Genomic DNA, 17,180 nt, shown 5'->3' on the forward strand with positions numbered 1-17,180 from the left:
TGTTCGCTTTACTACTTTTTGTTGGACGAGGACAAACAGCTGGCAGTTGGCAGCTGCCACAGAGAAAGAGAGAGAGAGAGAGAGTTGAGAGGGGAATGTTAGGATAGTTTAGTTTATCAGTCGTGGCACGCCGAAAGAGTCGAGCGTAAATCTCCCAGCCACTGAATGCGTATTAAGTTTTCGGTCTGCGGTCAGTTGCCAATAAATCCTCAAGCCAATGGGTGGCCTGACTCCCTGACAGAGCTGTGTAATTGTCACTCCTCGATTGGTCCTGCGATGATACCGTATTATTGATACCCCGTCGACTAAACCAACTCGAAATTCCCCTCAGCTTTCAAATTGGGCAACTTTAATGAAATTAGTCTGAAGCAATGTCAGCTGGCAATGACTTGACTATATAAAAATAGTATTTCGCATACTCGTACGCTGCGCACTTCGTCATCGTGCAACAATCCCGATATTGTTATTCCACTCGTATGTGAGATGTGCTCGTAAACCCCATCGAACAAAGAGCAGAGGCTAAGCAACAAAAAGCACTTCAAGTTTGTTGTTTCAGCTAAACATAAAACCATGCAGAGCCAAGATGCCTGACAGCTCAGCCAAAGAGGCGCCACTTGGTCCCGCACGCGTATCCAACAAATAATAAAAATATATATATTTAAAACATAACATATATAGTTCTTGCTTAGCTATTTTTCCCCCATTTTCTTGCAAGAAAATACCGCATAATGACAACAAAAATAAGTGGGAGCAATGCCAAAAGGTTCGCTCGACTAACAAATACGCTGCAAACACAATAAATATGCTCTGCCTTTCTTTTCTTCTACAGAGTATAAAATCCGAAAAATCCGCTGCTGTGACCAGCTTTTGTCGTCAGCCTGAACTTTTAATATTCACGCTTTTTCTTCTCACTTTTTTTTGCGGCATTTCTTTACTATGGCTTTTCACGCGAAGCGTGTGCGGAAAACCCAAGCGAAATCAAAAGAGAGAATGAAGTAAAAGAAAACGATGAAGGCAAGAATTAATAATCAAATGCGTCAAAAGCAGCTTCAATTGAATTTCAGCATATATACGTATATATTGGGCTTAGCTCCTGCTGACGCCAAAGGAGTTTAGGCTTTTCTCTTTTTGGCTTCGACAGCTGCTACTTGCCCCCAAAAAAGGTGGCAACATATTTGACTTTGACGCTGGCTCAACTGAATTTATTATAGCACAAAGGGGAAGAATAAAACTTAGCTGGAAAATTTCCAAGAGATATGCATGTTTTAGAAGTTCACATTTTGCATATTGACAGTTTGCAGGAAACTGACAAAAACATATCGAAAAGCCAATAAACCAATAGCAAAGTTTACTTAAAATATTTAGATGCACATATATATAGAGTTAGGATTATTTATGATGTGGAATTAAAGATAAATATAAGTTTAATAATTCTATTGAGAGTATAAAATAACTATAGTTAGAAATTGCACATTCAAACAAGTAAGAAAACCACAGTGGAGTGAGATCCATTGTGATATACTCGCTAGCCACTTTAAAGAAAAGTTACTTATCTAAAAATATACAATAGGAATGTACCAAAAAATTACAAAAATATACCAAAAACTATATTTGGTATAACGATATACTATTACCGAAAACTTTATTACGTTCAAATATAAAGTATAACATATGGCAAAGTGTCAACTTAAACGTTGCAAAAATGTAAAACAAAGTTGAACTGCGTGCAAAAATTAGAAGTTGTAGTTGTAATATATGTTATATTATAGTCCCTGAGATCTACAATAAATGTTTGTAAGGATAGACAGACATGCAGACAGTCAGAATGATCAAGAATGTATATGTTTCATAGTGTCGGAATTAAATCATTCTGTTTGTTTCATATATTTACTGGGAGCACAAAGTTTCATCCTACCTATAGAGGCAATAAAAAGTAAGCTCATCTGTTATTGACAAGAACGATAATTTATAATCTTTGGCTTTCAGTGCTCGAAAATAGAAATTAAAACAATTTCCTAGAAAAGCGTTCATAAACAAAAAGAAAGTGCCCAGAGAGCATTAAAATAATTGCCTAGTCTGACGCGCAGAGCAAAGTCAATTTCAGTTTTGCCATCAGTGTCGTTGACTTTGCATTTCCGAGCAGTGAAAATGTGCAAAGTTCTCGCAGTAAAAAGTGTGGAAATGCAAGTAAAATTCTCTCATATAGCGCACACATTTAATATTCATTTGAAACATTAAAGATGATTGCCCAGTGGGCAATTACTAGGCATATGCACATGCAACCGCAACTTGCCACTTTCACTTTGTATGTGGCTGGGCAACAATGTTGCAACAACGCTTTCAACACCGACAACACAGCGAGTGTAGTAACTGGCGCCAAATGGTTTTTATGAATGAAATGCAAACAGCTGGCCGAACAGCACAAAACGAACGAACGAACACCGCGAGCCTGGCAACATGGCGCATGCGTAATGCAATTGAACAATTCAATTGGCGGCAGCCGGGAAAAGCTGACTGAATTCGTTTGGCGGCGCAGTTGGCTGTCAGCGTTCAACGTGGTCGTGCGCAACGTGGACCTGCCTCAGGGCATCTAAACGGAGAACCGAAGTGTTGTTTTTGTGTATGACGCGGTGTGTTTAAAAATATACATAATAATATCACTTGCCAAGCCGCAAGCAAGATGGCAATATCGAGCCAATTAAAGTGAGAGAGCGAGAGCCAAGAAAAGTGTGTGCGAGAAATCGAAAGAGAGAGAAAGAGTGCGATATTTGCTTGTGTTTATCAAGACAAATGCAAAATATAGTGCATGATAATAAAATCAAAGTACTCAATTTAATTATCGAAAAGTTTGTTTACCAAAAGCAGCATAAACAGGAAAAGTGGAAAGTGGAAAGAAAGTGCAATAATACCACAATTGATAGCAAATTAAAAACAGATGGAAATTCTAAAGAGAAGCAGCACATCAATTTATAAATAAATAAAATATACGTTTATTCGTTTTGTGTTAATAACAAGAGAGTGCGAGCATAAGAAAAGAAAAGAAAAGAAAAGAAAACAACAAATTAGCTCTGTCAACGTGAAATTCGAAATTCCAAGTTAAAGAATATAAAAAATATCATACTCGTATACAAAGTGAGAAAAAAGGTGTCGCTGTTCAGTGTGCGTGTGTTTAATCGCGCCATATATGGCTGGTAATTAGCCTTAAGTGATGGCATCCCTCGGCATTGATGGTTGACATTTTTCTTGTATGAAATATGCAAATGACTCAACGCAAAGGCGCCTGGGAGTAATCACGGCAACAAATGAGCTGCAGCCCCCCATTGGAATGCATACTCGGAATACACGAAGAACGTCAGAGATTCTGAGATTCTGAGATAAGGAGACAGTTGTACACGTTGTAAATTAAATTTTCCCCCAAGGTAACTGAATAAAATCGTAATAAGCCTATTAAAAAAAACGTGGAACATGTTTATGCTATACACAAATCCAAATACCCTGTAGCCATAATTTCCAAAAATCAGATCACTTTAAAACTTCTGCAAAAGCGTATTCGAATGTCGTGTATTTTTTTTGTCTTCACAATTTATGAAGAACGACATAAAAATGTTTCTTTGAACAACACAACACAACACAGAGAAAAATGTCAAGTGACTTTTTACGATGTTGTTGAATGCCAAAATGAAAGTTCTTGAGATTATCATTGCCAATAAGCATTTGCATACGCAATGTGTTTATCCTTATGCCTTGAATTCTAAATCGAATCAAGGTACAAAGCTATAAACCATTTAAACTCAACACGCACCACAAATATAATTAAATTTCTTTGCAAAACAAGAATCTCTTTCTCTCATTCACTTTGAGTGATTTGCTTTAATTTTGTTTCGTCTTTTGTCTATTGCAAGTATGAGTAATAATAAAAAAAAGGAAATATGAAAAAACAACACGCGGCTTGTTATTTAAAATATGTAAAGGAAAGGTAAATAGCCTGAGGCGCATTCAACTGAAATCATGTAAACATTTAAGCAACTTTAATGCAGATTAGAAAATGTTCAGCTGTTATTTATTATTTATTTTTAATGCGATTTAATGTCCAGCACTTATTTTTATGATATTGCCAATTAGAAAATATAAAGTGATTTATTTGATTTCATTAAATATTGAAAAGGAATGAATTTAAAGCAAAACAATAATTTATTTGTTTTGATTAAATATTAAAAACCAATTCAGTTTAAAGCAAAACAAATTTATTATAGGCTGATAATATTTTATTTTAAGAAAACTGCAATCAAATGTGAATAAAATTTATTGGAAGATGCCACACTTAATCCTCTCTTAAGTAAATAAAACTGACATCTGATACTTTAGATTATTTAGTGCTGCAGATATTGTTTTTGTTGAAATTGACAAATGAATTTTAATACCATAAGCAAGTGCAATTCACACTCACTTATCCTGGTTTAGAAACATTGAAAATATATTTTTTGGAAGCATTTAAATTGGAATTTGAATGCAGAGCTTAGGTCGAAAGGCTGCTCTAAGCTTAAGCTTAGCAAGCGAGGCCTTGAGGCTAAGTGATGCATTGCAAATTGTGGCTTTGTGAGTGCTGCCACTTAATGTCGAGATTATTAAGTATACGCTGCATGGTACGCCGCATATCACACTGCAGCAACAGCAGCAGTCATTTACATAAAAGGCAGCCGTAGCATTTGAAAAACAACTGCGTCGTCTATAATGGGGCACACAAAACACATTACCAGACAAATACTCTCGTAGTTATGCACGACTGTCTGAATGTCTGACTGTCTATTAAGGATGGAAGGATGAGGAAAGCAGCAAGCACATGGATGGGATAATAGACGTACTCGAGCATAAATCAGCAGCTTTATGGAGAGGACATGCGTGAAGGGCACCTGCGTGCTCATTGAGCAATCAAATTGCGCGAATTTCCACAATTATCCTTTGTGATCCTTGTGCATTCCAAGCGCGCATTGCATTGCGCTCATTAAAATGGCCAAAAAAAAAAGAAAAGAAAATATGTAAATGGAAGAAGCAACTTGAGAGTGCGATGAGTTTATGGCCTATGCTGCTTGCGAATTTGTTCAACAACATTTCTTTCAAAATATTTCATGTTTCGTGTTTGCTTTGCTTTCGCTGAGCAAAAGCAAAAGCCTTGAAACTGTCAACTAAAAATAAATCGCAAGAGTTGTTTAGTCTCTCTCTCTCTCTCTGTCTTTCTGTCTTTCTCATGCTTGAGCATGTTTTCATAAGCAAAACGCTGAAATATATAATAATTATAATATCGCCGCGTTTTTCATGGCAGACGCAGATACTCAAGAATCGTACTCACACTCAGTTGAGCATATCTCATCGTATAGAATATATTTTATTTCAATTTATATGTTCTCTTGTCGCATGCTATAAATTCTATATACCCCCCAACAACAACAACAGCACATGCATCCATAAATTACTCGAGCCGACTCGACTCAACTCATCTCAGCAGCCGCCGACAACAATGCCTCCAAAATCGCTGATAACTTTGTGTCGCATATGGGGAAAAATTCACACACACAATGGGAATTAACTTAGCTGGGCACCACATCATTTACAGTCGCATAAATTAATATACTTAAGCTTTTAATTAAATAAATTTCGAAAAAATGCCTGAGAAAAGCCAAAGCAAAACACACACACAAATTGGCCCCACAAACAGAGGCGTTGTCTCTTTCATTTTAAAGGGAAAACAAATTGAAAAGTTTTGGTTCCATAAAACTTTAAGTTGCTATTAATGCAAAGCACTTCAAATCAAAGCGACTCCAACTTGAAAGAGAAAGTTTCAAATTTAATTACACACAAAATTGTAAATACTCTCGATTCTATTTACTATTGTGGACGAAAATTAATTCATTGTAATGCTCTCAAAACTTTCGTATTCAAAAATTGATGAAACAGATTAATTTCAATTTGTATTTAATTGAAAACTTGCAAATATACTTTTGTTTAACTAAATATTAAGCGTATTTCTTAAATGAGAAATACAAAATTTTAAATGACTTTCAATCAAATTTAAATTGAAAATTTAAATTTATAAAATTTCATTTCCTTGCAAATACTTTATATAAAATTTATATACTCAACTCTCTCAAACTTTCGTATTGATGAAACAGATTTATTTCAATTTGTAATTAATCAAAAACTTGCAAATATACTTTTGTTTAATTAAATATAAAGCGTATTTCTTTAATGATAAATACAAAATTTTAAATGACTCTTAATCAAACTGAAATTGAAAATTTCAATTTAATATAAAATTTCATTTCTTTGCAAACATTTTATATGAATTTTATATACTCAACCTAACAGCATTTCCGTTTGGATCGCAATGCTCAAACATTCTTTGTTTAATTAACAGCAATTAATATTATTGAATTAGCGCAGTTTGTCTGCTGCGGTGGAACGTAGTTGAAACCAAACAACTTTTATTTACTCAAATTTGTGTTTATTTATCTCGTTTTAATTTACGCGGCTTTAAACTAAAATGTGATAAATTATGCGTAGATAATGGTTTGCTGCTTTTAATGGGCGTTAGCCAACAGTTGTGTTCGCACATTTAAATATTAAGTATACGCCTAGTAGTCGATTGGAGTGAAAGGAACGCGCGACACAAAAATATACTTATATATATACGAATTTATAATATAAAAGAGCACATGCCAAATATCTCACACCCACATACCAAAGCACCAAAAAGTGAAGAAGAAACCTTGTCTAAAGGAAGGGCAGAGGGGAAGGGAAATGAAATGCAGACTGTCAGTCGCCTCGTTAGCCGGCAAAGAAGCAAAAAACTTTAGCATGTCCACACACAAAACATGCACATAGTTTGCGCAGCTGAAAATGTTATGGAAACCTTTTGCAGGACACGTTTCTTCTGCTGGAATTTCAAATGCAAATTGCTTTCAAAACAATTAAATTCAATGTCATTTCGAAAATGAAACATTAATTGCAACTATTGTTATCCAAACGACAGCATGTTGTTTACAAGACACTCATTCCCATTCTCGCATCAATTCAATACAGCGCCAGCCAATGGGGCGTATGAGTATTGAATGCATTCCCCATGAATGTCAGCGATGAGAAAATGAAATTAACACAATTCCACGAAACGAACTTTACACTTGTGTTATGCTCTTAATTATCTCCCCATTTCATTCCAATTAACTCATGCTCTAGACACTAAAGGACACTTGATACAATTCGCATTTCACAGCTGGAATTTCAATCTCGAATTGCACGCATAGTGTTAGTTGTAAATTATCGTAATTTATGCTCATTAAATGGAAACATATTTATATCTATTAGCATGCAATTAATTGCGACCGAACGCAATTGCAATTAAGCGATTATTAATTAAGTACATAGAAGAAATTCTAGTAATTTGTATTTTGCATGCAATTCGGTATTGAATTTCATGTAAAATAAACATACATACTGCTGTAAATGCATTTAACATTGAAAACTTGACATTTGATTTATTAACTTGTTTGCAGATTTACTTGTTCAACTATGAAATATAAGCTAGAAAATAAATACACATTTATGCAACGTATTTATTTATTTACTTATTATTGTTTGTCACTGTGAATTAAATATTTGTGTAGAAAGTGCAAAGCCAGAGCAACTGAAGTTTTCAGGCTACGAAATTATATTGAATAAGCAATCCCAACTAACGCTTCAACTTAACTTAATATTCAATAAAATGATATAATCAAATAAAGATTAAACCAAGAGTAGAAATTTGTATTCTGAAAATCAAAATAATTTACATTACGTTAGTCTGATTTTCTTTACTTCTGCTTGTTCGCAAGAAGATTATTGGGCAAAGTTGTTTATCAGGAAAGATACATGTCATTTTGCTTTGACTATTTGTTCAGGACTATGTATGGTAATTTTACATAATTGGTTATACACGGTGATAAACATATGAGTGCATTGATATTTTTAACATAAATAAATACAAATTATTCTCTCAAATTACAGCATATTTATAAATCATATGCATTAATAACTGCAGCTTAAACAAAAATTGAGATTTGAATATATTAAGAGAATGAAAAATTCAATTTTCATTCCTTCATTCAGAGGTACAATCTAAGAGTGATCTATAGAAATTTAATTAGAACTAAATTTCTTTTCATTCCTTTAAAGCCAACAATCATCCCCAACTAAATTGTCATTTTTGTTATCGGAAAATCAAACAAAAAACAGTTATTTTTTGTAGTTTCTGCATATATGCAAAAAATAAATTAAAAGTGTTGCTCTACAAATTACAATATATTCATATTTAAAATGTAGTTTTAACTCCAAATTTGTTAGGACAACTATGAAAATTTAGTTAAAAATTAAATATAAATTGAATTGAAATATTTATTTACCAAGCGAAACATGCCCAACGGAATTGAAAAGTATTTTTTGTATAAAATCAAACAAAAACAGCTTGCAAAGCCAAGGGAATAAAATACACACGTTCTAATCTGTGTTTTTTTTTAGTTGATGCATATTAACATGCCAGAAGCAATGTAGCCAACTAGTTGTAACAAAAACGAAAAATTCAAAGCACTTTTTGTGTGACATGGCAAGTTGTGTGTGTGGTAAATGGAAAAACTGTCGCCATAATGTGAGAGCAACAAAAATGTTGAGAAACTGTAAATGAAAACAATAAAAAGTTGGCAGTCCAAAAGGGTTTTGGTCACGGTTGGCAATGGCAATGCGAATAGCAAACGAATTGGTTTTGACCAAACACCAGCTCATGGGTCGACGACGTCAGAAGCATAAAAATCATGAAAGGCCAGAGGCACGTGCGTGGAGTGGAGTGGACAGTAAGTGGTAAAAAGGGTCTAGAGTATTAAAACTAATTGACGTTATAATTGCTGCGACCCCAAAATCGTCAACACAAGGAGCAGCAGAAGCAGAAGAAGAAGAAGAAGAGTGGTCAATGGCCACACACACACACACACAGAGACAGCTGAACAATTCTAGCATCTAATTGCCATAATCGTCTTAACAAGGCGACATAGAAGCGACACAGATGCGACTCCCCAGCTTCTGCTTTGACAGTAGTTAAACGCTCAGTGACACCTGCTGACCACATGGCGGATACGCAACAAATCGTTTGCCATTTACCAAGCCACGCGACAACAGTTACAACAATTTAGTTGCAGTTGTGGTTACGGTTATGGTTTAGTGCAAAATACTGTTTTTGTGTTTTAAGGCGATTCACTGCACTTGCTGCGATAACAAATGTTGCATGCAAAAAACACGCATACGTCATGTTGGACACGGCAATGAGTCACAGCTCGTTTGAAACCGCAAAACCACACAGACACACTCACAACAACAACCGCAATGGCAACAAGAGCATTTTATTTTATTTTAGCGACCACAAATCATGCCAAAACTCAGTGAGAATGAGACAGAGCCAAGAGAGAGAGAGAGAGAGAGGAAGAATGAACGTTGGCAGCTGTTCTATTGATTTGATTATACGATATGCGTGCGGTTGTATTTCTTTTTATTATAATGCGCTCGTTCGTGTTTTGAGGCTGATTTATCCGAAGCCCTAATTTTTGTGGGCTTTGGAATTAATCAACCGACATATGTGTGATTGTGTGTGTTTTGTGGGAGTGTGTTTGTCTGCCCCGAATTGGGGGCACTTTAATTTGATTGCTATTTGAAAAGGTGGCACAACACAAGGTAACTTGACTATCAATGCCGTGTCACTTAAGTGGCGCTCGTAATAACTTCTACAGCTAGTTAATTGATTAAGTGTCTAAATAACAATGGGTTTGTTTACAAAGAAATGAAAATAAGCGTGGTGAGAGGTCTAAGAATTTCCCCACTTATAAGCTCGTTTAATATAAAAGCCATTAAGAAGTAGTTCAAGTAATATTTTGCTTATTTATGTTCACTCAATATTTAGTTAAATATACTGCATGTTCATTATGAAAGTCAAAATTTCAAGATTTAAAATTTCTCAACTTGAAAAGACAATTTTTATAACGATTAACTCACTTTTAGTTTATTCAAAAGAATTCAACGCATTATTTTATTTCATTTAAAAGCTTGAGCATTGTTACTCTTTCTGTTAACTCAATGAATATATTTACTTAACAATCAGAACTGGCAGAAAAAGGATTTATTGAAAGTGTCAAGAGAGAACCTTTTTTCTACAGTTTATTTACTTTGCCTTTCTCAAGTTTAGCATCACATTGTGTTTAAATTTCATGCCAAATATTTCCATTTCTTATTAGCAAAAAAGTGATAAAATAAACTAAGTGAATATCTAATGTAATGAAAGTCCAAAAACTGTAAAAGAGCTGTAAAGTAAACTAACTGTGAAAAGGAGGAAAAATACTTAATTAATAATAACTATAATACGAATCTTTAATCTGAATAAGAGTTATCTACTTAATAGCGTAAACAATTTGAGTCTGTAAACTAAGTGTAAGGAATAGATTTTACTTCAATATTAAGTTTCTACAAATATGTGAAAAGACAGAAGGCTATTATAACATTGTACCTCCAGGAAATGTATGTAATAGGTATAAGGAATCATTTAGGAAGCCATAAAGTATATACATATATTCTTAATCAGCGTCAACTGAGACGATGTCCGTCTGTCCGTCTGTCTGTCCGTCCGTCTGTATGAACACTTTTATCTTAAAAAGTATAAGAGATAGTTGTCCGACATCACTTGTTATGTTTGTACACAGATAAAGTTTGCTTCAAATTTTGGCCACGCCCCCGCATATCGATAAAATCGAATAAAAGGCAAAAGCAATTGTCGCGATTATTGGTACTTACAATAATAATTACAGTCTTTATGATTCCTAAAAATGTGATTGCGATTAGATAAAAATTGTCAAAGTTATTTCGGAAATAATTTTGTATGGAAATAAGCGCCTACACACTAGGGGTCTTAGTTGCGTCAGCTGACAATCTGGTATATTTGACACTCTATGGTATATTTAAAATGTAGAACTATATCAATATGCGTAAAAAAGTTTTTAGTGTTTTTTAAGGTATATTAATTTGGTATATTCTTAAATTAATGCAGCACCATTTTGTTTTGTTTACCAAAATTGGTAGCGAGTATCGCAGAGTCGAGCACGCTTGACTAACTTCTTACTTCCATGTTATTTTTTAAAGTCAAACTTTCTTTATTTCACGCTACAATTAACTTACTTTGTGTTAATTTAAAAGTATTCAACGTACCGCATTATTTATTTTTAAAGGAATAAATACAAATTCCATACATTCATATAAATTAACACTGCACGTGGCAACAAAACCACAGTTGTTGATTAATTACTCAAGCTCTTCGAACGAGCCCTGCAATTATTGCTCAACATTGAAAGTTGAAAAATTGAATTATAAGTATGTGTTAAATTTTGCTGTGTTACGTGTCGCATTTTAGTGGGGAGCAAAATAACTAATAGTCGACTGGTTGCTAAAAACCTTCGACACGCTTAGTTTCTGCTTCAATTGCTGCAACAAATAAGCAACTTTGCGGCCAAAAACTTTTTATGTTCTATACGAATTGAGCGCTAAGTTGGTCAGCAGACCCCAACAAAACAACAACAACAATGGCAACGTCGTGTAACTAAAGACCTTCCATTTTTCATTTCCTCTTTTGCAGCTTAAAGTGTCAGCAAAAGCAACAACAACAACAACAACTACAACAATAGAGGCAACACTATTAAGTGAGTGCCAGAAGGAAGGAAGGAAAAACGGGCTGGCAAAAAGCGTTTAGCAAAAAGTCAAAGTCACTGCGCCCACAGGACGAAGGATACATCCACGAACGTGGCACAGGTGTGACCCCCAACAAGAGCAAGAGCAACTATAACGACACAATTTATGTTACTACAACTCGCAGTTGTGGCAAACTAAATGCTTAAATGCTGCACAGTCCAGAGCACTCACAGGCCAGCTAGTCGTAGAGTTTCCAATGCAGGCAGCTGATGGACCCGGCATTATGCCACCGCCAGCATCCGCCGAATACGATGCGGCGCCGATCAATACCGATCAGTTTCTGGCCAGCGTCACGGGTCAGAGTCAGGAGGAGGAGCAGGCGATGCGCTACGAATTGGCCGACACCACGGGCAGCACACTTATGCCGCTGCTCTACGATGCCGGGCAGCAACTGCTGCTGTTCAACTACACGACGACACACAACAGCAACTATGAGAATATGCACAACACTTACAGCAACGTGAATGGCAGCCATGCGGATCTGTTTCCCATGTACGACGAGATGGCCGAACCGAATTGGACGCGAACCTGCGAGGAAGAGTACAATCCCGATCAAGAAGAAACTCGCATTGAGTTCTGGGTATGCGGAGTTATACTCAACATTGTTTGCGTGCTTGGACTGCTGGGCAATGTGATATCAATGATTATTCTGTCGCGTCCTCAAATGCGCAGCAGCATCAATTATTTGCTCACGGGCTTAGCGCGCTGTGACACGATGCTGATCATCAGCTCGATGCTGCTCTTTGGCATACCTTCGATATATCCCTATACAGGGTATCTCTTTGGCTACTACAACTACGTGTATCCGTTCATCTCCCCTGCCATGTTTCCCATCGGCATGATTGCGCAGACTGCGAGCATTTACATGACATTCACCGTGACACTCGAACGCTATGTGGCTGTGTGTCATCCGCTTCGGGCACGTGCTCTGTGCACTTATGGACGTGCCAAGATCTATTTTATTGTGTGCGTCTGCTTTGCGTTGGCGTACAACATGCCGCGCTTCTGGGAAGTGCTCACCGTTACGTATACGCCACCGAACACGACGCAAGTGCTGCACTGTGTGCGTCCGTCGCCGCTGCGTCGCAATCCCGCCTACATCAACATCTACATCCATTGGTGCTATCTGATCGTCAACTATATCATCCCGTTCCTTACGCTGGCAATCTTAAATTGCTTGATCTATCGACAGGTGAAGCATGCGAATCGCGAGCGTCAGCGTTTGTCACGATCGGAGAAGCGAGAGATCGGCTTGGCCACAATGCTGTTGTGTGTCGTGGTTGTGTTCTTCATGCTGAACTTTATGCCGCTGGTGTTGAACATCTCGGAGGCATTCTACGACATGATCGATCCGCGTTTGACGAAACTCTCGAATCTGCTGATCACGATCAACAGCAGCGTCAACTTCTTGATCTACATCATCTTCGGAGAAAAGTTCAAGCGCATTTTTTTACTCATTTTTTTCAAGCGACGCCTGAGTCGTGACCAACCGGATCTTATACACTACGAGAGCTCCATATCGAACAACGGCGATGGCACGATCAACCATCGATCGTCCGGCCGCTTCTCACGTCACGGCACCCAACGCAGCACCACAACCACCTACCTGGTGACCACGGGGGGCGGCGGTGGCGGTCTCGGCGGGGCGAACAACAGCTCGATGAACAGTGTCCGACTCACTCAGGTGTCCGGGTCGCCAGGTCTGGTGAAAATCAAACGGAATCGCGCTCCCTCGCCGGGTCCCGTTGTCTACTATCCGGGACCACGTGAACTTCAGCGTTCCGTCTCCACCACGAATTCGACAACCAACAATAATACGGCGCTCGGCTTGGATTGGACTGTGGATGGCAAGAAGTTGGGCCATGTGTCGTCTGGGTTCTAAACTCTAGTCATGTCTATATATACATATATATAATCTGTAAATACGGAAAATACTATATACAAACAACAAAAATATGTTATAAACTTACTTAAATTACAATATACTATATGATTAACTGAGCGCGCCAAGCGTCGCGTTACTTTGTGATAAGCGTTAAGTGTTACTATCTCTCTTCTCTCTCTCTTCCTCTAACTTTCTATCACAAAAAAAGTACAGCAAACTCTTGATAACACACTCAATCGATTATCAAAATTTCAATCAATTGTTTTCGCTATTTTATCATCCAGCTAGCAGTTTTCTAAATGAAAGACTGACTTCCATAAGTCCAGGTTGAGCAGTTAGCTTTAGTCGATTTGCTAGACTGATACATATGTAAATACATATATATGGAAACTAGAGCTAGAGAAAGTCACTCTCAACTTTTACTTTTAAGTGTGCAAGATTTAACAAGTACGTCCTAGATATATGTGATAAAAATAACATCATAGAAACACAAAGGAAACTCTTCGGTCAACATTACAGATTGTGTTTAATTAATTGCCAATTTGTCTAACAAATTCCTTTCAAAAACTTTCTAGTCGTGTGTTTGACAAGACTTTGCTGTACTTTTTTTTTTGATTGCAAAACAAAAATAACACAAAACCCTTTTTGATTATTTGCGAGCTTCTTCTGTCTGTTACTCAATCAATTGAATTTGTTACAATTTTGCACTAAATTAAGCTGTAAAACTTTTTCGTACGCCATAGATAATAGCAAAGCAAAATACAAAATACAAAATACATATAAAAAAAAAGGGGCAAGTCCGGAATGCGGCTGACCCAGCAATGTTTCGAGGCGAAAAACTTTTATTTATTAGCGTCAAGTTTTCGCTTTTAATTAAATATACTTTCTGCACTGCATTTTTCAACCAAAACTTGATAAATGATTTTCGTTTCTTTTCATCTTCTGTTCATCATCCGACCTTTCTTTCTTTGCCGATTGGCTGACCTTAAATTAGAGAGAAAAAAGTTTTATATTCTTTTTTTTTGTTATCGATAGCAGTTCATATTTTTTGTCGATTGGACTTTGGATGCGACGCTGCAAATATGTCAAGTTGTCAGGAAAAAGTTGAAAAGTTAAACCCAAAGTTCACTTAACAAAAGAAGGACCATAAATTCGATTAAATGGCTCGTTTTGCCCCCAAAGAACTCAACTCATCAACACAAGTAGCTCAATTTAACATGTTTACACACACACACACATACGCTTTTCTATGGTAAAAGACATTTTCAGGTGTTCAGAAATTGAATTTATTTAAACTTTACCTCCCAACAACAACGTTGCTACTCTATAAAACGAAACTAATTTGTAAATAACTAATATACAATATATATTGATAATTACATTAGCTAATGCAAAGCATAAATGGCATAAAAAAACACACACAAAAATAATAAAATTCGAAATACATTTAAATTAGCTTTAGTTTAGTTTTAATCGAAAACACTCAAGTTAAATATATTTGCTCGAGAGATTCAATAAAAACATACATTTAAAAATTGCGCAATTGAAACCGAAAACTGCATTTAATTCATGGCGATAAATTATTCACATTTGAATAGCTCTCTCGAGACAGGTCGTTATAGTTAAAGTTTACTGTGGCAGACAGATTGAAAATGGTAACGAGCACATTCTAATGGCCACTTACAATTCAATTTACAAGCGCAGTACCCACAATGGGCGTGGCCAGCAAAATAACTGCTCAACTGGGTCCAAGCTCAGCACCTGATGTTGACGATGACGAAGAAGCCAAGCAAAGCTGGACGTCAGGCGCTTAGAGAAGCTTTACGCATTTGCCTATGCTAAGCACGTGGTAAGAGCTCGGAGTTTATGTCACCAACAAAGGCATTTTAATAATAATCATAAGACCAACAGTAGAGTCTAAAAGTTATGCACTGAACGACTGCCAAACACCCTGCGAAAATTGTAAGTAATGTGGAAATTTCTTGAGCATAATCCAAGCACATCCTTTGGTCACGCTTTAAGCGCTCTCAATTGAATTACGCGAGTGACACGTGAGCTGAGGGCGAAAACGAAAACGAGAGATCCAAATAGATGCACAACTAATTAAAATTGCAAAATTTATGCATACAAAGTGAGACGGGGGATAAAATTAGGGGAAGCGCCAAGCAATCTGGCACGTTTATGCGACGCTCCCAAAAGTATGCTATGAAAATTTGCTACAGCGACAAAATGTCTGACGTTGTGTGTTGTGTGTGTTTGCTATTGTTGTAACTTTATTATGCTCGCCGCATTCGAGTGTCGCTTGGCTTTGTGATAAAGACTATAAATCAGTTTGGATAATGTCAACAGTGGGAGCTGCTCTGCTGCACAGCATCCACTTCAACCCTCAGTAGAGTTATTTTGTTGCCGCTCTCGCATTTTTTATGTTTTTAGTGTTGATGACTTTCTGTTTGTCGTCGAGTCTAAACAGTTTGATGTGTTTTTAATGCCACAGGGATTATCGGTCGCCAGCACCGACAAAAGATGATGATGAGTTTATGGTTTTCTCTCGTATTGTGTTGGCCGCTGTTTTTGACAAATGATACATAAAGTTCGGCTTTGTTTTATGCTCCTCTCCCTCTCCCTCTATGAGAGACAAAAGTGTTGACCCTACCAGCCTGTTTGTTAATTAATTAGCGTGCCTTTGTCAGTAACAAGCATATCGAAGCTGTATAACTTCACATTTAATTAATCTCTGGCCACGTGATGTTGAAGTTCAACACGAATTCAACACACCAAAAACTTCCTCTTCAAGGCATTTTTTGCGTAAACTACTTAAACAATGCCCCAGCCCAAGATGCCATACACTCAACTTCCGCTTTATAAAGTACAAATTCCCCAGGCTCCACTTTACGCCCCAAAAGTGAAAAGGAGTCGCCTCGAGTATGACGTCGTCATTGCTTCCCATTTGCTATCTGCCTATCAACATCTTAACCATCCCACGGCAATATAGTTAAGTATAAGTACTGCCGACTGGCAGTCACAGTTTCTACTCATATAATTAGCGTTGAACGGTCACAATTACAGCGGCAGGCCTCCTTCTCCACGCCTACTACGCATTTAAACGTAGTGTCGCCTTAGTATGAGTATTTGTCTTTGTTTGACGTTCTGCCTATAGACGGAATACAAACAATGCCGGGCAAACAATGACACAATATCTAGAGCAAACCTCGTGGCGCGTGTATGCCTAAAAAAAAAACAACAAGAAACAATCTACACAAAAAACAGAACACACAATCGGATATCAAATAAATGGCAAATGTAAATTTTTCGCAACGAAATTGCGTTACTCTAACAAATCAATCGTAAACAAATTGTATGTGAAACTCGTATGAATTTTTTCTACATTTTACAACTGCCACGTGCCACACGGAAGTATCTGATTGTGTGGGACTTTTATCCTACGCCTATGCTGCTGCTTATCTATGTAAATTCAACTCTTTATACAAAA

General features: G+C 36.8%; 1 protein-coding gene across 1 annotated transcript; it reads left to right on the top strand.

Annotated features, from left to right (window-relative positions):
• Window positions 1-2,398: 2,398 nt before the first annotated feature.
• Window positions 2,399-15,031, top strand: LOC133843472 (FMRFamide receptor). The gene is made up of 2 exons (XM_062277044.1): window positions 2,399-3,419; window positions 11,693-15,031. The coding sequence occupies exon 2, from the start codon at window positions 12,002-12,004 to the stop codon at window positions 13,685-13,687; it is 1,686 nt and encodes a 561-aa protein (XP_062133028.1). The 5' UTR covers window positions 2,399-3,419; window positions 11,693-12,001; the 3' UTR covers window positions 13,688-15,031.
• Window positions 15,032-17,180: the final 2,149 nt, after the last annotated feature.

This window comes from Drosophila sulfurigaster, chromosome 3, assembly GCF_023558435.1.
Source record: "Drosophila sulfurigaster albostrigata strain 15112-1811.04 chromosome 3, ASM2355843v2, whole genome shotgun sequence".
Classification (NCBI taxonomy): domain Eukaryota; kingdom Metazoa; phylum Arthropoda; class Insecta; order Diptera; family Drosophilidae; genus Drosophila; species Drosophila sulfurigaster.

Bases quoted from the DNA above. Each gene is read 5' to 3' on its own strand.
- LOC133843472 (XM_062277044.1), top strand. From the start codon at position 12,002: ATGCAGGCAGCTGATGGACCCGGCATTATGCCACCGCCAGCATCCGCC.